Raw genomic sequence first — 24,647 nt, 5'->3', positions numbered from 1 at the left:
AAAGAATTCTGTTGTGATTGTGTAGATTTTTCCAGGGTGCTTAGCATGTTGCGTATATCACATGGGTATGTAAATTTCTCCTGTTCAGTATTTTTATTTATAATAGGTGGATTGCAACAACTTTTTGGAGTAAATTGAAGCATGGGCGTTTTTATCTAAAAAAGTCAAGAATGAAAGGCATAATTCATATAAATGAAATGAAAGCAATAACTCCCAAGGGGTTGATCCAGTCTACAAATCTTGTCAGTTCCCGGTGGAAATGCCAGCAATAGCTCCCAACTGTTTGATCCAATCTACTTATTATTTTGTTTTCCAGTGCCAACTCCTTCCACTGCAAAACCTCTAAGTCCCAGTGTCTCAGGTTTAGTAACTTTCTGCTTATATTTTTAAAAATTCTTGGTGATTTTTTTCACAGCTCCTTTAAATTCCTGATGATCTCCACTCATTCATCAGTTTTAGTAATGAAAGGAGGTAGCACATTTGTACAGATATTTTAGTTGTTATACATAGTGATGCTAAAATCATTTGCCGTAGTCCACGGATATAAACAGAACTGTGAACCTGAGAAAGTTATGTAAACTTTAAATGTGTTTACTCATATAAAAATGATCTAGTCCCTTCTTTACTGGGTGATAGTAAGGTTTAAATGGGAAGCATTTAAAGCACTTAGCACAGTGCCTGGTACATAGGAAGCTCTTAAAGGTAGCTTGATATGACTTATGTCACCACTAGAAGTAATAATGGTGTTAAGGTAGATCTAAGTGTTGTGCTAGTATGAAAAAATGTCCAAGAAATCCTCAATGGAAAAGAGTAAGATGCAAATTATGTAGTATGATACCACTTAGATTTTATTTTCAAAAAAGATGTATATGTTTACTTCAAACACATTACTTTTATGATTTATTAATAGTTAACTTCTAGTATTTCCATTATAAAATACAAAGCTATAGTTAACATTCTTATGCATACAATGTTCTATACTTCTGCAAATATATACGTAGGTTAAATTGTGAGAACTAGAATTGCAGAGTTCGCAAAGTATGTGTATTTTTCATTTTGATAAATAATCTTTTTTAAAAATCAAATATCAAAATTAAATCCATAATTTTGTATTTAAAAGGCTGGTATCCATAAGAATGGTGAATTTATAGAATCAAATTTATTTTTCTAGGTCCGAAGCCTACTCATCCCAAAAAGCCTCCAGTTTCAAATTATCCAGGTTCGGTAACTCTTTATCCTATGGATATTAAGAACTTTTTAAATGATGGATGAAAACTGACATCTTGTTGTAATTTGCATTTCTTTAATTATCAATTAAGCTTAACTTTTTTTGGTTTACATTTATTTATTCATATCCTTTGCCTATTTTTCTAATAGGTTTCTAATTTTTTTTTTATTTTTGAGAGTTCATTATGAATTAAAGCCCTTTTAATATGAAGTGACAATTTTTTCCAGGTTTTTTTTTTTGTTTTATTTTAACTAGTCAGTTTTAAGTTTTTTATTCTATTGGATATAGATTGCTTTTTATAACTTTTAATTACAGAGTAGTATATCAATATATCTTTGTAAAATTTCAAACATTACAAAAGTATACAGAGTAAAAGATTAGTTCCCTTTCTAGTCCATAATCCAAGTTAATCACAGTTAATAGTTTGGGCTTTTTCTTTTTTTATCTATTTCTGTATATCAACATCTTTTTATGTGCAGTTATACATGTAGTTTGATATTTTTTCTTTTCTTAAAAATGACATCATGCTGTACATATTTTTCTGCAACTTGTATTTTTTCCATTTAGTGTCTTGGATTGTGATTGTGTTTAGATTTATTCTCATCCTTTCTAATGATGACTTGAATATATACCATATTTTATTGAATAACTGTTGTATCAGTGGTCATTTATATGTCAGAAGCTTTATATTGATAGGTAGTTGGATGTATCAGTCTTTTCCATAATGGCTATGAGTTTTGTATCTGTCTTAAAAAAGCTTTAGGTCTTCCCCAAGATGAAACTGCATTTGAATTGTTGGTACATCTGAAATCCATTCTGGCATATGGAATGAGATAGGGTTCCTCCCCACCCCGCCTACCCCATCCAATAGCTAAATAGCACCATTTGTTGAATAAGTTGTCTTCTTCCCAACTGATTTGACGTGGCACTTTTTATCATATGTTGAATTCATAGGTGTTCTAGCCTCCTTTCTCCTTTGAGCTTTGTCCATTCCTGTACCAGAATCAAGTCTTTTTTTACATACATTTTAATATCTACTAGAACACTTCCTTTTCAGAAATTACCAAGCTACTCTCATGTTAATTTTTCCAAATCAACTTTTTTTTTTTTTTTTTTTTTACTATTTTAAGTATATAATTCAGTGGCATTAAATACATTGAAATTATTGTGCAACCATCACTACCATCTATCTCCAGAATTTTTTCATCATCCCAAATGGAAACTCTACTCATTAAACAATGAACAGAAAAGGATTTCTCACAGTTCTGGAGTCTAGGAAGTCCAATGTCAAGATACAGGCATCTCGTGAGGGCCTCCTTCTTGCAGCGTCATAACATGGCAAAGGCATCACCTGTTGGAAGGGCAGAGACAGGGTGAGAGAGAGCAAGAGGGGCAAAACCAGTCCCTGGATAACACACATACTCTTCAATAACAGCATTAGTCCATTCACGAGGGCTCATAAACACCTCTTAAAGGTCCTACCTCCCAGTAACTTTACATTTGCAATTAAATTTCATCATGAGTTTTAGAGGGGGCAAACATTCAAACCATAGCACCATCCTAATAGATATGAAGGAGCATGTCATTGCAGTTTTTATTTGCATTTCCCTAATGATTAAGAATGTGTTGAGCATGTTTTCATGTGCCCATTGGTCATTTGTATATCTTCTTTGGAGAAATATCTACTTAAGTCCTTTGCCCACTTTCAAATTGGGTCGATTTTTGTTTTTGAGTTTTAGGAGTTCTGACTGTTAATCCCTTATCAAATATATGATTTGCAGATATTTCCTCCTATTCTGTAGATTGCCTTTTCCCTCTGTTGATAGTGTCCTTTGATGCACAAAGTTTTTTTATTTTGAAGTTCAGTTTATCTGTTTTTTCCTATGTTGCTTGTGCTTTTGGGGTCACGTCCAAGAAATTACTGCCAAATCCAACATCATGAAGCATTTCCCGTATGTTTTCTTCTAAGTGTTTTATAGTTTTACGTGTAGGTTTTTGATTCATTTTGAGTTAATTTTTTATATATGCTAAGGTCCAACTTCATTCTTTTGCATGTGGATATCCAGTTTTACCAGCACCATTTGTCGAAGACACTGCCTTTTCCCCATCGACTGTTCTTCACACTCGTACTGAAAATCATTTGACCATATATTCGAGGGTTTATTTCTGGGCTCCCTATTCTATTCCATTGGTCTGTATGTCTGTCTTTATGCCAGTACCACTCTGTTTTGATTACTGCAGTTTTGTACTAAGTTTTGAAATCAGAAAATATGAGTCTTCTTAACTTTGCTCGTTTCCAGGATTGTTTTGGTCTCTTGAGGTTTCATGTGAACTTCAGAATGGATTTTTCTACTTCTGCAAAAAGCATCATCAGGATTTTGATAGGGGTTGCACTTAATCTGTAGATTGCTTTATATAGTACTGACAGTTTTAAAATATTAAATCTTTCAATCCATGAACACAGGATGTCTTTCCATTTATTTATGTCTTTAATTTTTTTCTAGCAGTTTTCTGGTTTTCAGTGTACTAGTTTTGTGCCTCCTTGGTTAAGTTTATTCCTAAGTATTTTATTCTTTTTGATTTTGCTGTAAATGAAATTGTTTTCTTAATTTCCTTTTCAGATTATTCATTGTTAGTGAATAGAAATACAACTGATTTTTGTATGGTTTTGTATCCTGCAATTTTGCTGAATTCATTTATTAGTTCTGACAGGTTTTTGCATGAGTGTGTATGTGGTATCCTTAGGGTTTGCTACCTAAAAGATCATGTCATCTGCAAACAGAGGTAATTGTATTATTTTCTTTCTAATTTGGATTCCTGTTTTTCCTTTTCTTTGCCAAATTGCTCTGGTTAGAACTTCAGTACTATCTTGAGTAGAAGCGGCAAATGTTTACACCCTGTCTTGTTCCTGATCTTAGGGGAAAGCTTTCAGTCGTTTACCACTGAGTATGACATTAGCTGTGGATGTTTAATATGTGGCCTTTATTAGGTTGAGGAAGTTTCCTTTCATTCCGGATCAATTTCTAAAGCATTTACTAAGCCCTCGTCTGTCTTTTAATTTTATTAATTGTTAGAATCACACTGAATTCGTAGACTAATTTTGAGAATATAGTAAAGATAAATTTGTATGCTATACCATATTATCACAGGAAATGTGAGTGGGCAGGAAGAAGAAAGATTATATTGAATATAAACTTATAAACTTTTATGATACTACTTTAAATGAGAAACATTAATACAGTTTATAAAGAAAATGAATTTAAAGAGATTTTGTACAATGGTGAAAAAAATCAGCCTATGAATATTAAGGATAAAATACTTAAAAGCTTCATTTTCTTTTCTTTTCTTTTTTCCTTAATCTATCTTTCTTCTTTTTTTTAGGATATCCCAATCCCAGAGAAGGACTATTTGACCTTGATTTGGGTTGGTACAGATATCATGACAAATATAAGTAGTAGTAGTATGGGTAGGAACATATAGGTAATTAACAGTTTTTAAGAGATGCCCCAGTATAGAATTCCTAGTCAGGTGAGGCAAATTTCTTAAATGCTATGGTTATATGTAGGTTAAAATATATAAAACATAACTTGCTTTCCACATGATAGTGTTATTTTGTTGTGATGGCAATTTATAGATAAATTCTCTTTTTATTCATAATCTTCTATACACAAGCCTTAAAGTAATATAAGTTGGGTTAGTTTTTTTCTATAACAGGCTGTTTTAACATACTTTATGTAAGCTTACACAAGTCACACAACATATATATGTATATATTTATAAAAGAAAATAATAAAGGCTAGTTGTAACAGTTAAAGTTCAGTGAAATATGAAGATTTTTTGATAAGTAAAAGAAGACAAAAATCTATTACTTTTCATTTCTTACATTAGTTTAATAATGGTTAATTCTTTTATACAGTGCATGTTAGGCTTATTTTTTAGCATATGCTTTAGCTCCAAACTCTATAGTCAAACTGTCATTGTGCCAGTAAATCCAATGTCATCTTAAGCTGTTAAACACTTGATAACTGTTTATGAAATGAGACAAGCAGATATAACATGACACTTCATGCTTTGACTTATAGCCAGCTAATAAAAATAATGGCAGCTTAGAAACAGAGGTACTACTGAGAGAAAAACTTCTAAAAATTAAGATTATGTAGAATTTAGTGTTCTCTAGATAAGCAAGAATGCATGCTCAAGTTTCTCGGTATAAGTTTTATCCATGTGCCCTGGTGTTTCATTTGTATTTTTAGAAGAAATCTTCTTTGTATTTAGGACTATGTCTTAATTTTTTTTTGGGGGGGGGGGTGGGGAGTTGGGAGGTAAGGAGGGTAGGAGAGGGATTGATAAGATTATTTGTGAAGACTCTGCAAGTACCATCTGTGTGATAGATTAATAGAAATTTATTAATGACTTATTCTACAGATCCACTTTTGGGGGAAAAATATAAATTAAATTTCTACCAAAAATCATTAAAAAAAAATGACTGAATATTGAACTAAACCAACTATAATGGGATAATACTTTTAAAAATGATTTTCCTCTAATGTAGTGAATTCTAATTGTTCTAATAACAAAAAATATTAATCTATAAAATCCCTTGATTTGCCTGTCTGTTACTAATTTTAACATGTAATAAAGAAAAGGAACTTTGTTGCAAAAAATTAAAAAAAGAAAATACTCTTTCAAATAAATTTAACCAAGGAGGTGAAACATCTATACACTGGAACTACAAAATATTGTTGAGAGAAATTAAAAAAGACAAAAACAAATAAATACACATCTTGAGTTCATGATTTGGAAGACTTAATATTAAGATAAATTATTATCTAAGGTAATCTATAGATTGAAAGCAACCCACTGTCCAAATCATGAGATTTTTTTTTGGCATATCTTGAAAAATATATGCTAACATTCATGTAGAATTTCAAAGGATCTGAAACAGCCAAAACAATCTTGTAAAAGAACAAATTTGGAGTATTCATAATTCCTAGTTTCAAAACTTACTACACAAACCAGCAGTAATTAAAATAGTTTGACATTGGCCTAAGAAAATTCTTTCAACCAATGCGATAAAATAATAATAAAACTTCATATATATGGTCAAATGATTTCCTACAAGACAGCAAAAATTTCAATGGGAAAAAGGCCATCTTTTCAGGAAATGGTGCTGGGAAAACTGGATATCCACATCCAATAGAATGAAGTTGGACCTTTATCTTACACCATATGAAAAAACTGACTCCAAATGGATGAAAGACTTGCAGGTAAGTACCATAACTATAAAATTATTATGAGAAACATATGGAGAAATCTTCCTGATAATGGATTTGGCAGTGTTTCCTTGGATATGAGACCAAAAAAAAGCACAAGCAACAAAAGAAAACAATTATTCTGGACTTCATCAAAATTAAAAATTATGTTTATCAAAGAACACTAACAAGAGAGAGAAAAAAGAACCCACAATATGGGGAAAAAATGTTTGTACCTCATATATTGCATAATGGATTATTATGCAGATGTGTAAGGAACACGTGTACATCAAAAATAAAAAACCAAACATTTTTAAAGTGGAAAAGGATTAGCAAAGATATTTCTCCAAAGAAGATAAAACAAAAGGCCAAAAGTACGTGAAAAGTTACTCAATATTACTAGTCGTGAGGGAAATGCAGATCACATACATGAGAATCCACTTTACACCTTGAAGATGGCTATTATTCAAAAAAAAAAAAAAAAAGAAAAGAACATGTTACAACATGTGTGAACCTTAAAACCATTATGCTACGTGAAATTAGCCAGATCTAAAATGACAAATACTGTGTGTTTCCACTTAAGTGAGGCAACTGGAATAGGCAAAATCATAGAAAAATAAAGTAGAATAATGTTTCCTTGGTCTGGGGAAGAAGGGAGTTATTTTTAAATAGGTCCAGAGTTTTAGTTTGAGATCATGAAAGTTCTGGAGATGGATAATGGTGATGGTTGCAGAACATTGTGAGTGGACTTAATGCCATTGAATTATACAGATAAAAATAGTTGAAAAGGTAGATTTTTATGTCTACATATTTTGCTAAATTTTGAGTCAAAAAATATTAAAATTTCACCACACACACACAAAAAGTAAAGGTGGCTACAGAGCACAATGAAGACTGAGGTTCCTATTAAGAGTTTTCTGAGCTGGACCCTATACTTGAAAACCGGTTAGAAAGGTTCTGGATCAAAATGACCTGGGTGCACTAATAGTCATGCTAAAACTAGATAGATAGGTTAGCTCAGTTGGTTAGAGCGTGGTGCTAAAACTAGATAGATAAAAATTTTTTTTGCTGTAGTGTTTAGATGATCTGATTGAAATAAAAATACAGCTGCTATCTAGAGACTCACGTGTTCAACATCTTCAAACTGTTTTTGTTTTCTCAGATGCTTGGGTCATTGCCCTCATTGTTATTATTGCAAGTAAGTATCCCAACTCTTGACATCACTTAAAATATTACTTGTGCAGAAGCACATGATTTTTTTAAATGGTTTTTCAGTTTCTATAGCTTTTACAGCTTGAGATTAAGTAAACCAATTTATAAAAACCTGACCTTTTATATGGTATATTCTATTAATTCTACCTTATGTTGGTGATTTTATATCCTTTTATAACTTACATATCCACTTAGTAACAAAGTGTAAGTAATACACATTTTCTTGAGATGATTAGTAATATGAGTTTGTTTCCCAAAAGTGCTTCTGATAATTTACTAAAGTAAGCAAGGACTATTCTCTGACTTACTGAGGACTCTGTAAGTGATGCCAGGGAATTAGATTTAGACAGCAAAGAGTCTGCATGGAATATAAACCTGTAAGTGCTTAACTAAAATAACATTTTCTGACCACTGAAATGTAACCAACATTATTTCTTCTGCTGTATTTTGGATCTTGGTAATTAGTTTTCAGAGTCATATATCATCTGTTTCCTGGTTTCTTGTAGTTCTTGCAGTTGCAGTAATAGTCGTCGGCCTTTACAGATTGCTTCAAAGAAAGAAGAAAGGGTAAATTAAAGCACATTTCTTCTAACTTACTGGTCCTTTTTATCCTTGACATGCTTTTGTGCTGCTTAAGTTTGTACTCTGTATTGCATACCATCTTTTTTTTAAAAATGTGCCTGCATTATCGTGTCCTACAAATTGCATGTCTTTGCTGAAGATATTTTCAGCTACTTTTAACATCATTGGAACATGAGGAATCTGTGCAGAGTTGCTTCAGAGTTGCTTGAGGTTATTATGACCTCAAGAAAAATTTCTGTGGGATTTGAGGTTGAAATTCTTTAGCAAATCAGGCTTTCCCTACCCTAAGTATACCATATTTCCTAAATTGGACTATTGGCCCAAATTAAATTTAAAGTAGTTCACTGTGGAGACTTTGACAGTTCTAGTCACTGGGATTTTTATAATGAAAGTTTTCATTTGTGTATATAACTTACTTCTGAGAAGCTCTGTAGATGTCTTTTTCAAATATCCTATTTGATTTCACTCCCAGTAGTTATTTATATGTGTTAAACTGGGGAATTAAAAACAACATTATTTGATTTCCCTCTTATGTTCTCTTAATTTACTAGACTGCAGTAAAACTGAGGAGGTTACACTAAAAGTTGCTGAGAGGAGTAAGATTTACAAGGCACCTCAGTTAACTTTTGTGTGTCTTTTTATCTACAAAAATGAAAAAAGGAGAACTTAGAATAGGGAAAAATGTGTAAGTACATACCTTCTAAAGAAAATAGGGTTTTAAAACATCAAACATAAATTTTAGTGAATGAGTTTACAATTTAAGGAAAGATTTAGAATAAATCCTGGAGCATAAACCAAGATTAGGTGCTTTGGAATTTCTGAACGATAATATGCATTTTTATTGACTTGTTTTCCCTTGTAGCTTTAGAAATAGCTTTGAAATTAAACCTAATAATTTTAAGACTTTTGGTATTCATGGTTTTACGATACATGTTTCTTTTGTATTAGTCGTCAGATTTGGGCTATGCCATAAAAGTACATTCTTCATGTATAGGGACTCAAACTTTTTCTATATTACTTGGTTGTTATCTTTTTAAAATGCCCACAGCCCCTTCATTTGAATCTTAAATCTTGTATTTATGGAACACATAATATGCATATGTGATTTCTATATCAGTTATTTATTTTAAAAAATTATATGTATACAACAATGTGAGCGGGAAATACTATCAATGGAATATTTTATAAGTCCGAAAGGTTTGTGTAGAAATAACTTCTCAAGAAAGCAAAACAGGCCGGGCGAGGTGGCTCACGCCTATAATCCTAGCACTCTGAGAGGCTGAGGCAGGTAGATCGTTTGAGCTCAGGAGTTCGAGACCAGCCTGAGCAAGAACGAAACCCTGTCTCTACTAAAAATAGAAAGAAATTAGCTGGACAACTAAAAATATATATAGCAAAAATTAGCCGGGCATGGTGGCGCGTGCCTGTAGTCCCAGCTACTCGGGAGGCTGAGGCAGGAGGATCACTTGAGCCCAGGAGTTTGAGGTTGCTCTGAGCTAGGCTGACGCCACGGCACTCTAGCCAGGGTGACAGAGCGAGACTCTGCCTCCAAAAAAAAAGAAAGCAAAACGAAGTCATGTTCTGCTCATTTTCCTTCTTTGTTTAAAACATCACTGCATCGGGATCCTTACAGGTTCTCTAACAAGTACTGGACAAACTGTCTAGCTACCAGTTAATGGGTCTTTTAAAGTTCAACAGTTACCTGATCATTATACTCCTCAAATAAAGGTTCAAAAGCAATAGTGATCTGTGATTCCAAAATTAATTTGTTGGGTGATTTTTCAAAAGCCTATGTTTTACAGCATAGGATCCAACAGAGCATTGTTGTATTAAAATTTTAAAATATTTTGGGAAGATATTATATCTTTAACCAATGCAACATAATCCTGTATACAGTAGCACAACTTGAAAAAAAAAATTCAAAAAATAGTGTGGGAGAAGCAATTCATAGTTGCCTTTGAACCAAAACATCAACTGCATGAGAATCTTTCAGGATATACGTTGTACTTTCTATGACAGGAACATACTCAATTATTAATAGAAATTCAGTATAATGTGTAACGAATGGCCAAATCAAAAGTTAGGCTCTCTCTGTGCATTCTTTGGCTTCAAGACAGTGAAGCTCTATTTAATTTCTCAAGGTCTATATTATTTTAAGAGCTGAAGTTACTCTAATGCAAGGGAGGTATGTTTTTCTTCATTAGAGCATACAGCATTGCTTCTCTGACTTTAATGTGCAAATTCATCTCCTGGAGACCTGTTAAAATACAGATTCTGATTCATGACATCTGGGGTGGAGCCTGAGGTCCTGACTTTTCGAGGGTCTCCTAAGCGCTGCTGCTGCTGGGCCTGGACTATCCTTGGAGTACCCAGCATGTAGACGATTATGGATGTGCCCCTATTGTTGAAATTTAAAGGAATACCGTCAAGCTTATTGGCAGATTTTCCTGATGTTTAAAATAATAGGAGTTTTTAAGACTCCTCATCTACGTGTATTTTTTTTAAAAAGGGTGTGGGGTAACCCTCCCCCCCAAAAATTGGCTTATTACTGCCTTAAAACCTTGTTACCCAAGACCGTAAACTGTATGACGTTATTTCTCCATTCCGAGGGGTAACTCTCGAAGCAGGGTAGCAGGCACAGATAATCCCAAATTGCTGTTAAAGCTTGGTATAGAATGGATTTGATGTAAACTAATACGGTGATTTCGGAACACAAATTAACCCCCCCTGCAGCCTTCATCTCGGAAAGTACAAAAATAGTGTAAGTAGTCCTTTTAAGATCCTCCCACACCATTTAAATAGTACAGGCTTCCAGTTGGTCCGGCACAGGCCCCATCTACATGCTCCTTCCTTTTCCCGTGCAGCTTCCTTTCTGAACTAATTCTTTTACCAGACTTTCTAGGCTTGGAAGCCACCGCCCTTCCCCTGCCTCTGGCACTGCTTGAGCCTCATCCTGTGTGTCATGACTGTGTGGTTCTCAACAACAGACGTCTTTTGTTTACATAATTATTTTCATGACCTGTAGTGATTTTTTTCCATAAAAGCATGATTTTGTTTTTCATCCCAGTTAAATTATCTGTGGATAGGTGACAGTTGGCTACATTGATGAGAATTATTTGCACAATCCATATTTTTTATGACCTGTGGCAAAATAGTCTTTCTTTTTTCCCCCATTATCTGGCATAACTTCAACCTACTTTTAATGGTGCATTCATATGGACTGATCCAATGACGCTGTAATTTTTAAGCTGTCAGTGCTGAAATGAATGTTAGAAAATATTGTGGTTGAAATTGTGGTCAGGGCAGGTAACCCGGGAGTGTGATGACAGAGGGCAAGAAGGATCACATGAACGTGAACATTTTTCTAGGTGGCTCACAAATTCTTGAGCATTTAACAAACCCTTCAAAATTTTTTGAACCAAAAAAAAAAAAAGTACGTAACAAAAGATTTTGTAATTAGTTTAGAGAGCATATTTGCGAAATTAGATCCATCCCAGAAATGCGGGAAGTCGTGTAATATTAAGCTTCACAAGGATCTTCCCTTAGGTTGAAAACAAATGTGCCACAGGAAGAAACTGTACTCCGTGCAAAAGTCTAGATGCATCTGCAAACGCATGACTTGTCATAAAATTGATTTCTAAGACAGTATTACATGGATTTAATATATACTCTGTGTATTTCCTCAGAATTGAAGGTGCTAGAGACCAGGACCGTTTGTCCCCCCTAATCTGCTATTCTTTGAAAGAATTTTTACATTATTTGCTTCAGGCAAAAATGGTTTCAACAATAAACATAATGAACAGAAGTTTCAAATCTGTTCATCTGCTGGATGATCTAGAAGACTTCAAAGGTCAAGCAGTTTCTCACACAAAATTCATGTTTCCAGTCCCTTGGTGAGAATCAGAAAGTCTTGACTTATGAACCTAATTCTCAGCTTTCCTTCCATTCTGTTCCATCGTGGATTTTTCTCCTACTTACACTACACTTGCTTCTTTTTGATTTGTTGTCACTATTTTATTCAGCTATTTTCCTTTCCTCTGTTCAGCACATACCTAACTGATGAGAGCCACAGAGAAGTAAAATTTACTTCTCTCTGAGAAGAAGAGATGAGAGAAAGGTTTGCTTTTATCACTAAAAGGTATCTGCTTTCTGTTCCTTTCAGAGATGTCCTTTCTTTCGAAAAATATTCAATTGATATTTAGGTATCAGTAACCTGAGCTAAGATATGTTGGCAGTAAACATCCAAAAGGAAGCTTAGATTCCTGTTCCATTTGCTAAATGATTGATGTTTGTTTATGCCAGTCTTTTAAAAAATTTAACGTAGTGTGTACTGACAGCCTTTGCTTTGACACAGGCTTTAAATAGAGTTATGTTTCCCTTATCCTTTTATCAAACTATCTAGCTTCCTCTACCTTGTGGAGCAGCTGTGAGTCCAAACGTAAGAGAATTTGTGAGCCTTTAGAATCACAGAATTAATTCATTTTAAGTACAGGGAGGAAAAACACCCTTTTACAGAAACCAAAATATATTTTACTTAATTTTCTAAATTTGTTCAATTCCAACTTGTAAATAACTCTGTAAAGGCATTTTACCTGTTTCCCTGGACTTAAGTATATTTAGTCTGTTAGAGAAAAACAAAAAAATTATCAGATTTTGAAAAATTATGGATTACATTGCCTTAAACCCTTTGACCCCATCCACCTTCTGTCTTTGAATTGAAAGAGTTAGAAGTGTTCCTCTCTTTGTGCTAGAGTGTGTCTGTGTAGCTGGGAAGAAAGGGAGATCTGTATCTCACCTCTTATAAGGTGAGACCCTACCCTAGAGTTTTAGAGTAGGCGCCTGACAAAGACAATGAGATTTATAAAAAAAAAAAAAAAAAAGGGTTTTGGAGTAGGATCTACAAAGGCCAATGGGAAGGCCAATTTCTTAGTGAAAGCAAAATGGTGTCTTTGATCACAGGGACACAGAGAAAGATCAAACAGACCAAATAGGATTGGCAGGCTAGGCCTCCCCAGTCCTATATACAGTAGTCCCCCCTTATCCACCAGGGGATACAGTCCAAGACCCCCAGTACTGGACAGTACCTAACCCTATATATACTGTGTTTTTTCCTATGTATACATACCTATGATAAAGTTTAATTTATAAATTAGGCACAGTAAGAGATTAACAGCAACAACTATTAATAAAATAGAGTTATAACAATATGCCAGCATCACTACTCTCGTGCTTTGAGGCCATTATTGAGTAAGATAAGGGTGATTTGCACACCAGCACTGTGATAGTTTGACAGTCAGTCTGATAACCAAGACGGTTCCTAAGTGACTAATGGGCAGGTAGTGTAGACAGCAAGGATACACTGGACAGAGGGAAGATTCAAGTCTTACATGAGATTTCATCACGATACTCCAAATGGCATGCAATTTAAAACTTATAAATTGTTAACTTCTGTGATTTCAATTCAAAGACAGAAGGTGGATGGGGTCAAAGAGTTTAAGGCAATGCGGTTCACTAATATGTTTGGACTGTGGTCGACCATAGGTAACTGAAACCACAGAAAGCACGTGGATAAGTGAGGACTTAACTGTATCTTCTTAAGTCTCTCAGGATACTTTTGAGGCTAAAGCCAACTAGGGAAATTGTTTTCAGACTCTGGGCTGCAGGGTGTCTGTAAACATTTGAAGATAATTTAATAAATGCTGAAGTTAATATAAAATAACTGTAATTAGTAATTCAGTTTCAAATTTTTACTATCCTCAAAATAGCTTCATTGTTATAGCAAATAAATGTTTCTTTAAATTTATGTTAATGTTTTTTATAATATATGTTAGATTTCTATTTAAGACTCTACTTAAAGAAAAAGATTCTACTACTACAGAAAGAAAAAAAGAAAAAGAATTCAGTGACAGGCCAAACTACTGAGTCCCTTATCACACCCTTCCCTAGGAAACTGCAATGTCACAAGTACAGTCACGTGATGTTGGAGCACCCCCATGGTGGCCTCCCCCACAAAGGGGAATATTAAAATATCCAAAATTAACGTGGTTATTAGCTGTTGCACTGTACACGTCCCTGGAGTGTTTGCTGTGGCACATGTCCTGGTAAATAACTCACCAGTTCAAATTTAGTTTTCGTTTGTCTATTAAAGTCAATTTACTACGGCAGGGCCTGGAGCTGCGTTGTCCAAGTCAATAGTCAGTAGCCATGGCTGCTGCAGACCTCAGTAGCTAGTCCAATGTAAGATGTGCCGTGAGTATAAAATACATACTGGATTTCAAAGACTTAGCATAAAGAAATGTAAAATGTATGTCAAAATGATAATATTTAGGCTATACTGGGTTAAATAAAAATAATATTAATTTTTCCTCTGTATCTTTTTTTAACGTGGCTTCTAGAAAATTTTAAATTACATATGTGACTGGCATTATATTTCTTTGGACAGCAGTGGACTAGAATAATAGATTTTACAAAGATACGTATTGTTACAATGCAAGTGTGATGCAAACTTGAGTTGTTTAGGAGAATCTCTTACCAGAACACATGATGTTCTTGACAGCGAGGGGTGAACAAGACATTCCTGTACTTGAACACTGTTAGAACCACTGCCTTTTTAAAAGGTCTTGTCTCAGAGCCACAGCCTTAAAATTGTGATAATAGGAAAACATGTGTTTTTCTCCAATCTTTCACATTGGCCTTCAGTCAAATGGAGGAAGTACTTACTATTTTGTATGCTACTGCTCTGCTTCTTGTTTTGGAGAGGATGGAAAATACAATCCAGAAGAAGCGTTTTTAGAGTGAGAGTAGTTGAACATTTGGAAACATTTTAAAACAATCATTTATTTCATAGTTTGGAGACTCAATAGTATAAACTGGGGGAGGGTGGTTTAATTGTCCATTTTCTATATAGGCTTGTGGAATTTAATTTCTGTATATAGCCATATTTATCTTTGATGCTATCTTTATACCTTGCCTTGTAGGAAAGGAGAGGTTAGAGCTGAATACACCACTTACCAGCTTAAGTCAACCACTCCGGCAGAGCAGACAAACTGAACAGTTTCCACAACCTGCTTTACCAGTTTATCTTTTGATACTGTTAAAATCTTCAGATGTAAAATAGTTATTCTTTAGTTTCACTCTTGTGAGCGCAACTGTTAAGTCATAACTCTAACATTTTTATGGCACTTAAAGGTAGTCACCATCCTTTGATGCTTCTTTGGAACGTGTATGAATTTGGGTGTGAACATATTGCCTGTTTTTCCTCAAATAACATTTGTATTTATAGAGCAGATCAACACAGCATCCGTGGTAGTATGAAGGTGGGGAAATGATTTATTTTATAAAATTGGTAAATTTAGAGAAATGTATTTCAAAATGAAATCACATAGTGATCTTGAGATACAAAAAAAATTAAATTACATTTCATTTTGTAAAGAAAGTTATTTTAAAACCTTTTTAATTCAAAGATTAATGTCAATTCTTAAGATTCATTTTCCTACAATTCTAAAATTTATTGTATATATTGTTCACTGTAAAAACCCTTTACAAATATGTCTATACTCCTTTGGCTCTTATTTATTAAGAACAAGAACACTATAAATTGAGAATATGGACAAGTTTGACTTCCTTAACTAAGAATATTATTGTAAAATTCTCTAAAAGTTAATGGGATAAAATTCTGTATTTTAAATCATCTTTCGTGATTTAAAGGAACTAGAATGTCTATGTGTGGCACTTATTTTCACCTTTTTAAAAACATCAGTCAACCAGTCTAAAAAATGAGTAAGATTTCAGAATCAGTTACGTACTTCTGTGTAAAGTTAGAAGCCCCGATGCCCATAGCAAGAATGCTAGTTTGTGGTGCAAAGTGAGCACTGTGGCCTTGTGGTTTTCTTTCACTACTTAAAATCGAGAGGTTTTACTTTAAACAATGCCCTCTAAAAGTAGGTCGTTTTGGAAAGAATAAATTCATCAGATAACCTCAAGTTGTGTTAGAATCTTAGTCCATTTACGTTGTCCTTGCTAGTAGAAGCATCTTATCTATGTATATATCTTACCTCATCTCCTAAAAGGCAGAGTAAAAAGTAATTTATGTATTTCAGAGAAGGAAACTTCACTGTTGTCTATTTGCTGTTGGTCGTGCTAAGAGATAAAAAAAAGTAAACGTAGGTGGCATGTTACGCTCAAGTAGAATAGAATAGGAGGGCCCTCTCCTGAATCCCCTTACTTTAGCAGTCTCTTTCAAAGAAGCCAGTGGACAAAGAGAAGGGGCGACCACTCTAGTTCAAATTACATTGTTATAAGTTGTGTTTTGAACTTTTGTATTTAGTAGCTAGCTCAAGTTGGGCCAAAGAAACCTTGCCTTGAGAAGACTATGATTGGGGAATCAAGGGTGGATCAGAATAAATACTGTTTTACTGTATAAAGACATGTTTATAGGTACTGTAAGTATTCATTGCCTTTGTAATCTCTTGTGAAATGAGATGCTTTAGGAACATAAATGTTTGAGGAGGAATAAACAGGAATTCTGAAAGCATGGAGTTGAAGTTTATACCCATTCTCACATGGTTGTTAAGAATGTAGCAGTTGCTTAGAGGCAAGGAATGGCTGGGCTATTTTTTTTAAACTTAACTGAAATATTTTCAACTAAATACTTTTATGCTTAAAATAATTATACTTTTATAGCAGTTTCTGTCTCAAATTTAATTTTTTCCATTTTTATATTTGAGATTTATGTATTTATAAATATATATTTTGTCCAATTTGTCAATTACTTAAATATATGGAGAGACCAGTTTTCTTTAGAACTTTGTTTAAATGACAGAGAAAGCAGCATATTTGAATTTAAGAAAAAAATCTTAAACTGCAAAAATGTATTTGCAGTAAAATGAGAAGTCTCATGTATAGAGGTTCTTCAGTGCTCATTTTTTGAAAACTGGCTCTTCAAACCTGTTAAAATAAAATTGTACATTTGGAGAAGCTTCATTTGTGATGATGTGTTTCTTTCTGGTGTGCTCTGTCTCAGATCGGAGTGTGTGTCTAACTGGGGCCTCTCTTCCAACCATTCCCCTCCCAGGCGTCACTCTGGCTCTCACTGCTCAGACCCTTAAGTGTCTCCAGGGGTCTCCGACCCACCCCGTCACACAGATGTTCAGTGACAACACAGGATGAAGGCCAAATTTCTTGGCCGATACTTGAAAACCTTTTACAATTAAATCCCAACTTTTCCGCCCGAGACTTTCCTTTCTGCTCCACTTCTTCAAATAACCTACTTTCAGTCAAGCCTGACCCTTTGCCCTGTGCTTTCTGCTGGATCCCTAGCTCACTGTTGCTTGAAACATCGATTGTTCTGTCCAGATCCTACGCATCTTCCAAGGCCCAGCTTGAATATTACCCCTTCCATGAAACTTCTCCTGATCTCCGCCCAGCTCTCACAGTCTTCATTACCTACCCTGAGAATAGCCATATTTAAATAACTATATACAGGTGTCTAGTAGATCTAGCTTCCACATTGCTATAGTGCATCAATAGGGCTAAATAAAAATCAAAGTCCCAACAATTAAGGTATGAAATTCATTTGTGCAAGAGGTTTGGTTTTCTTTATCCAAAAATCATTCTTGCTGTTTTTGCAGATTTGAATTAAATCACATTGCTGAGTCTCTCAGATCCGGCGTGTTTCTCAACCATGGCCGCACTTTGGAATCACCTGGGGAGATTTACTGACACCTGGGTCCCACCCCTAGCGATTTCTAGTGTAATTGATCTGGGATGTAGCTTGGGTGTAGGGATTTTTTAAAGCGTCCCCAATGAGTCTAACGTGAGGCTAAGACTGAGAACCTCTGCATAGTGATTCCCAAGCCCCACGGTCAATTTCTTCATATAAACTTATAAATACAAAAGATAAAGGCTTATTTTACAAAAGAAAATTGTGGCTTTATTAATTCATCCTATTAAAAAAAATCATAAAATTTCAATTTGAATTAAGGTCTTGTTGCCTGGCTAACTGAGCAAGCTATCTGTGGTTGAAAAATACAGAAGCAATCTTTCTATTTAATAACAACACTGGATGAAAATTATTTTGATTATGCATAAAGCACTTCAGAAAATTTTATGTCACCTTACCTTGAAACTATAGTGCACTCTTAAATTTGGCATAAAATATATAGGGAGAGTAAGGTAACTAACGTAACAATACAGGTCTGCAAGAATGCTGAAGAGACCTGGGATTGGAAGGAATAGGAATTTGCATTGTTAAAGTAGATTTTAGGATTTAAGAGAAATAGGCAGCTCTATGGTATTCGAAAACTTAGTAATTCCTTGCAGCTAACATTTTAACCAAGCATGAGCTTTTCTGTATATTTAAAAAATTTAAATACTTGTACTCGAGCAGAATTTAATAGTCTACTAACTTCCAGAAAATGATGGAAAATTGAGTGACTGTGTGACTGTACAGAGGGATTTTTTTTTTTCCCCCTGAGCTATGTTGCTTTCATTAAAATTTCTAGGCTCATTCGGAAAAGGTTACAATAGGAAGCGAAATTCTTTGTACATTGTAGCACTGCTGCCCTCCTGTGGACTGTTAGGGCATTTGACAATTCCTTCCTTACCCATTCACACTTGGTCATTCAGAGTTTCTGACATTGCTAATTCTCAGAGCCATTTTTAATTTCATTTTGGATCTGGTATAAACTAGCTCTCTCCTGCTGCCTCTGTGAAATTCACATTTGCAAAAGGGTTAATGTCTCAGAGCTGGGTGTGGTGGCTCACACCTGTAATCCCAGAGCTTTGGGAGGCTGAGGCTGGTGGATCACTTGTGGCCAGAAGTTTGAGACCAGCCTGGGCAACCTGGTGAGACCCAAGCCACCCCATCTCTACAAAATATTAAAAAAAAATAAAAAAGAATGAGCCAGGAATGGTGGCACACGTCTATAGTCCTAGCTTCTTAGGAGGCTGAGGCAGGGGGATCGCTTGAGCCCAGGAGTTCGAGGTTGCACTGAGCTATGATCCTGCCACTGTACCCCAGCCTGGGGACAGAGTGAGGCCCTGCCCTAAAAAAAAAAAAAAAAAAAGGCAGGGGGGAGGGTGTGTTAAACTCTGCCCCTTACTGCTTAAATATGGGTGAAGTATACATTGAGAATCTGTGGCCAATAAACAATTTTTCCTTTCTTCTCAAAAACTAGCAAAAGGTGAACAAATTTGCCACAAGCATAGGTAACATGAGAAGGTTATCCATCTTGATTCCTGATTTGCTAGACCCAGAAAACCTGTACAGAGGTAGTAAAACTGACATTAGGAGAAGCCACTGAAGTTTATAAAATTCAGTTCCCTTGTGTAGCTTTTAAAGAATTGGACTATTACTGCATGTTGTAGTGGCAAACCCTTTGCCAAATTACTACAAATAAGAGCTCTGGCCTCCTGGTGCTTAGGGCTTATGGCTTGAGAATTCAGGGGACTAATGCTCAGAGCAGCACTAGGTGTGGCATTTGGGAAAACTGTCCACATCTGATTGCCCACCTTCACCTGAAAGGGCAAAACACTCTCTTTGAGGTGGGACTCAATTATTGAAGAATTCCTTGGCTAGGAGAATTCCACAGCACCATGCTTCTCATTTCAGTGTGCCGGTGAATCACCTGGTGATCTTGTTAAAAAGCAAATTGTGATTCAAAAGGTATCAGGTGGGGCCTGAGGCTCTCCATTCCTAATGAATTCCCGAGCACTGCTGTTGGTGGTGGGTTGTATAATGGCCTCCAAAGATACCCAAGCCCTAATCTCTGCAACCTATGAATGTTACTTTCTATGGCAAAGGGTCTCTGCAGATGAGATTAAGGAGATCTTGAAATGGGGAGATTATTTTAGATTATCAAGGTGGTGCCCTAAATGTGATCCCAAGGGTCTTTGAAGGTGGCAGAGGGAGATCTGGCTGCCACAGAAGACAATGTGACCACCTAAGCAAAATGCTACAGAAGAAAGACGGAGGGGTGCAAGCCAAAGAACGCAGTTCCAGAAGCTGAAAAAGGCAGAAAACCCTGCTCCATGGCTGCACATTGGAATCACCTGGGGAGATTTACTGACACCTGGGTCCCACCCCTAGCAATTTCTAGTGTAATTGATCTGGGATGTAGCTTGGGTGTAGGGATTTTTTAAAGCGTCCCCAATGAGTCTAACGTGAGGCTAAGACTGAGAACCTCTGCATAGTGACTCCCAAGCCCCACAGTCAATTTCTTCATATAAACTTATAAATACTAAAGGTAAAGGCTAATATTTACAAAAGAAAATTGTGGCTTTATTAATTCATCCTATTAAAAAAAATCATAAAATTTCAACTTGAATTAAGGTCTTATTGCCTGGCTAACTGAGCGAGCTATCTGTGGTTGAAAAATACAGAAGCAATCTTTCTGTTTAATATCAACACTGGATGAAAATTATATTGATTATGCATAAAGCACTTCAGAAAATTTTATGTTACCTTACCTTGAAACTATAGTGCACTCTTAAATTTGGCATAAAATATATAGGGAGAGTAAGGTAACTAACGTAACAATACAGGTCTGCAAGAATGCTGGAGACCTGGGATTGGAAGGAATAGGAGTTTGCATTGTTAAAGTAGATTTTAGGATTTAAGAGAAATAGGCAGCTCTATGGTATTCGAAAACTTAGTAATTCCTTGCAGCTAACATTTTAACCAAGCATGAGCTTTTTTGCATTTTTAAAAATTTAAATACTTGTACTCGAGCAGAATTTAATAGTCTACTAACTTCCAGAAAATGATGGAAAATTGAGTGACTGTGCGACTGTACAGAGGGATTTTTTTTTTTCCCCTGAGCTATGTTGCTTTCATTAAAATTTCTAGGCTCATTCGGAAAAGGTTACAATAGGAAGCGAAATTCTTTGTACATTGTAGCACTGCTGCCCTCCTGTGGACTGTTAGGGCATTTGACAATTCCTTCCTTGCCCATTCACACTTGGTCATTCAGAGTTTCTGACATTGCTAATTCCCAGAGCCATTTTTAATTTCATTTTGGATCTGGTATAAACTAGCTCTCTCCTGCTGCCTCTGTGAAATTCACATTTGCAAAAAGGTTAATGTCTCAGAGCTGGGTGTGGTGGCTCACACCTGTAATCCCAGAGCTTTGGGAGGCTGAGGCTGGTGGATCACTTGTGGCCAGAAGTTTGAGACCAGCCTGGGCAACCTGGTGAGACCCAAGCCACCCCATCTCTACAAAATATTAAAAAAAAATAAAAATAAAAAAGAATGAGCCAGGCATGGTGGCACACGTCTATAGTCCTAGCTTCTTAGGAGGCTGAGGCAGGGGGATCGCTTGAGCCCAGGAGTTCGAGGTTGCACTGAGCTATGATCCTGCCACTGTACCTCAGCCTGGGGACAGAGTGAGGCCCTGCCCTAAAAAAAAAAAAAAAAAAAAAAAGGCAGGGAGGAGGGTGTGTTAAACTCTGCCCCTTACTGCTTAAATATGGGTAAAGTATATATTGGGAATCTGTGGCCAATAAACAATTTTTCCTTTCTTCTCAAATACTAGCAAAAGGTGAACAAATTTGCCACAAGCTTAGGTAACATGAGAAAGCCACCCATCTTGATTGATAGACCCAGAAAACCTGTACAGAGGTAGTAAAACTGACATGAGAAGCCACTGAAGTTTATAAAATACAGTTCCCTTGTGTAGCTTTTAAAGAATTGGACTATTACTGCATGTTGTAGTGGCAAACCCTTTGCCAAATTACTACAAGTAAGAGCTCTGGCCTCCTGGTGCTTAGGGCTTATGGCTTGAGAATTCAGGGGACTAATGCTCAGAGCAGCACTAGGTGTGGCATTTGGGAAAACTGTCCACATCTGATTGCCCACCTTCACCTGAAAGGGCAAAACACTCTCTTTGAGGTGGGACTCAATTATTGAAGAATTCCTTGGCTAGGAGGATTCCACAGCACCATGCTTCTCATTTCAGTGTGCCGGTGAATCACCTGGTGATCTTGTTAAAAAGCAAATTGTGATTCAAAAGGTATCAGGTGGGGCCTGAGGCTCTCCATTCCTAATGAATTCCCGAGCACTGCTGTTGGTGGTGGGTTGTATAATGGCCTCCAAAGATACCCAAGCCCTAATCTCTGCAACCTATGAATGTTACTTTCTATGGCAAAAGGGTCTCTGCAGATGAGATTAAGGAGATCTTGAAATGGGGAGATTATTTTAGATTATCAAGGTGGTGCCCTAAATGTGATCCCAAGGGTCTTTATTTGAAGGTGGCAGAGGGAGATCTGGCTGCCACAGAAGACAATGTGACCACCTAAGCAAAATGCTACAGAAGGAGGGAGGGGTGCAAGCCAAAGAACGCAGCCCCAGAAGCTGAAAAAGGCAGAAAGACCTGCTCTCTCCTAGCCCATCTGAATGGGGGGGGGGGGGAGCCCTGCCAATACCTTGATTTCAGTGCAGTGAAACTGATTTCGGACTTCTGCCCTCCAAACTGTTAAGAAAGGTGTTGTTTTAAGACACCAAGTTTGTGGTTATTTGGTACAGCGGCCACAGGCAGCTAATATAACCAGGCCTGGGTGTCCTGAGACCACACTTTGAGCAAAGCCTTTAGAAGAAATGAGACCACAGAAAAATGGCTCAACTTTGGCTGCACGTTAGAACCACCTGGGAAAACTTTAAAACAAAAAATGTGATGTCCAGGCCCTAGTACTAGACCAGCTAAACCAGAGCCTGTCCGGGGGGCATCCAAAGATCACTGATGTAAAGGCTGTTTGGGTGAATCAACTAGGGACACAGGGTGGAGCGCTGTCGCATTAGAATAAACCCGAAATATAACTTTTCTTGTGTTTTAAGGGAAACGCTCAAGCTCCCCGAGAGTATGGGCACACTAGCCTGCTAGGTCCTCCTCCCCTGAAACTACACACCAGCTTCTTAGATAAAATTCGTTTTTATTTCACCTAAGCTGTCCAAAGATTTGACTTGTCTCACTTATATTAAGGACTCATCAGCATTTATTTCTGCAGCTGGGAAGTACGTGCAGGACAACTCGGATGGAGCCCGAGCGTGCCTGCAGTCTGATAACCCTTCCACCTGCACATTTACAGCTAGGAAACCTGGTAACATTTAGGTAAGCAGGACCCATGCCTGACACAGCGTGTTCTCCCTACGCTGGTGGCAGTGGCTTCATAAACCTGCTACAAGCTGTTGTCTCCAGAAGAAACAGTCTGTATTCATTACGAAAAACCATCACTGAATTTCGGCAATTTTAGGTAAAGGGCTGTCAGCAACCAGACGACTAAAACAAAAAACCCTGTTTGAGAAGTGCCCCAGTTACACGCTGCTTCTTATGACCCAGCAACGTGGCACTGTTCAAAATTAAGCGTTCTTATGGGGCCATCAGTGACTTCTACAGAAAAGATGTCCCCAGTCATTGTTTTTGTGCTTTGATGCTAAACTCGAACTAGCACTTACCCATTTGAGAACTGAAATCAGGGCCACCTGAGGGCAGAATCCATGTCTTGTCTGCACCAGTCCTACCTAGGCTGGAGCCTGGGACATGGAAGATGAATCAAAGATGATCTGATCTGTAGTCAGTACAGTAGACTCAAAGACGTCCTACCTGCAGGCCCTACTGTGGCCTACCTCAGTGGGGAAGTGAACAAAACAATACAATTTAGGGTTTCAACTATTCCTACCAGCACATCCTGAAACATGGATCCTTCCCTCGACAGCCTGAAATAGCACTGCAGCTGCAGTGAGGGGGTGCATCACATTTACTGGCAGGGCTTCCTGGCAAATGCTTCTTCCACCCCCCGAGCCCCAGCCCACTGGGCAGGGCAGCCATCTGGGGGAAGACTGGGGTGGGAGGCACACTCTGAAAAGGCTTCCTAGGCAGCTCATAGAGAACCGAGAACCTCTGGCTTGAAATAACTGTACTGCAGGTAGCTCACAGTCAGCCAGCGCCTCCCCTGGAAAAAGCCCGACAGAGGGGGCCACAGCCTACCTTCCTGAAGATTCTCCAAGCTTCAGCCACCACGAAGTCAAATCTGGCTCATCTCTGAATAGCTCTTACGAAACCGGCTTGCCTCGTCTTCAAGGACTGATACACACTGACAGCCCAAAGCAGAGCTCCTTCGTCTTTTACAACGCAACTGACTGCAGCGCTGCTCCCCTTTAAGAACCACGTGACAGTGTGTTCCGTTCAGCAAAGTTCCCCGCGGGAACACTGACCAGCAGAGGGGCGGTCCTGCGGCCCGTTTGGAACCGAAGACAGTTTTCTTATTCGATCAATCTCTCAGCCTCGATCTTCAACGTTTCTTCTCTTTCCTCATCTTTTCTCTCATTTTATTTCTTGGCTCATAGAATTTCATTCCTGTCCTAATGGGCTTCATTTTTA

At 36.7% G+C, this 24,647-nt stretch overlaps 1 protein-coding gene across 7 annotated transcripts in view; it reads left to right on the top strand.

The window, feature by feature from the left end:
- Nucleotides 1-16,902, top strand: part of CD46 (CD46 molecule) — a 31,169-nt gene extending 14,267 nt beyond the window's left edge. The window contains exons 7-12 of one of the 7 annotated variants that reach the window (XM_069459729.1): nt 317-361; nt 1,172-1,219; nt 7,643-7,678; nt 8,199-8,259; nt 12,320-12,412; nt 15,252-15,312. In XM_069459729.1, the coding sequence (XP_069315830.1) occupies nt 317-361; nt 1,172-1,219; nt 7,643-7,678; nt 8,199-8,259; nt 12,320-12,371 (242 nt within the window). In that variant the 3' untranslated portion in view covers nt 12,372-12,412; nt 15,252-15,312. Of the gene's footprint in view, nt 1-316; nt 362-1,171; nt 1,220-4,609; nt 4,652-7,642; nt 7,679-8,198; nt 8,260-12,319; nt 12,413-14,220; nt 14,376-15,251 lie in introns of those variants that run through there. The other 6 variants (XM_069459728.1, XM_069459725.1, XM_069459730.1 and 3 more) reach the window with 6 other exon arrangements.
- The last annotated feature ends 7,745 nt before the right edge of the window (nt 16,903-24,647 follow it).

This window comes from Eulemur rufifrons, chromosome 27 (genome assembly GCF_041146395.1).
Source record: "Eulemur rufifrons isolate Redbay chromosome 27, OSU_ERuf_1, whole genome shotgun sequence".
Taxonomy (NCBI): Eukaryota; Metazoa; Chordata; class Mammalia; order Primates; family Lemuridae; genus Eulemur; species Eulemur rufifrons.
Note: the sequence above shows the minus strand (reverse complement) of the source record. Positions and strands in the feature narration are given on the sequence as shown.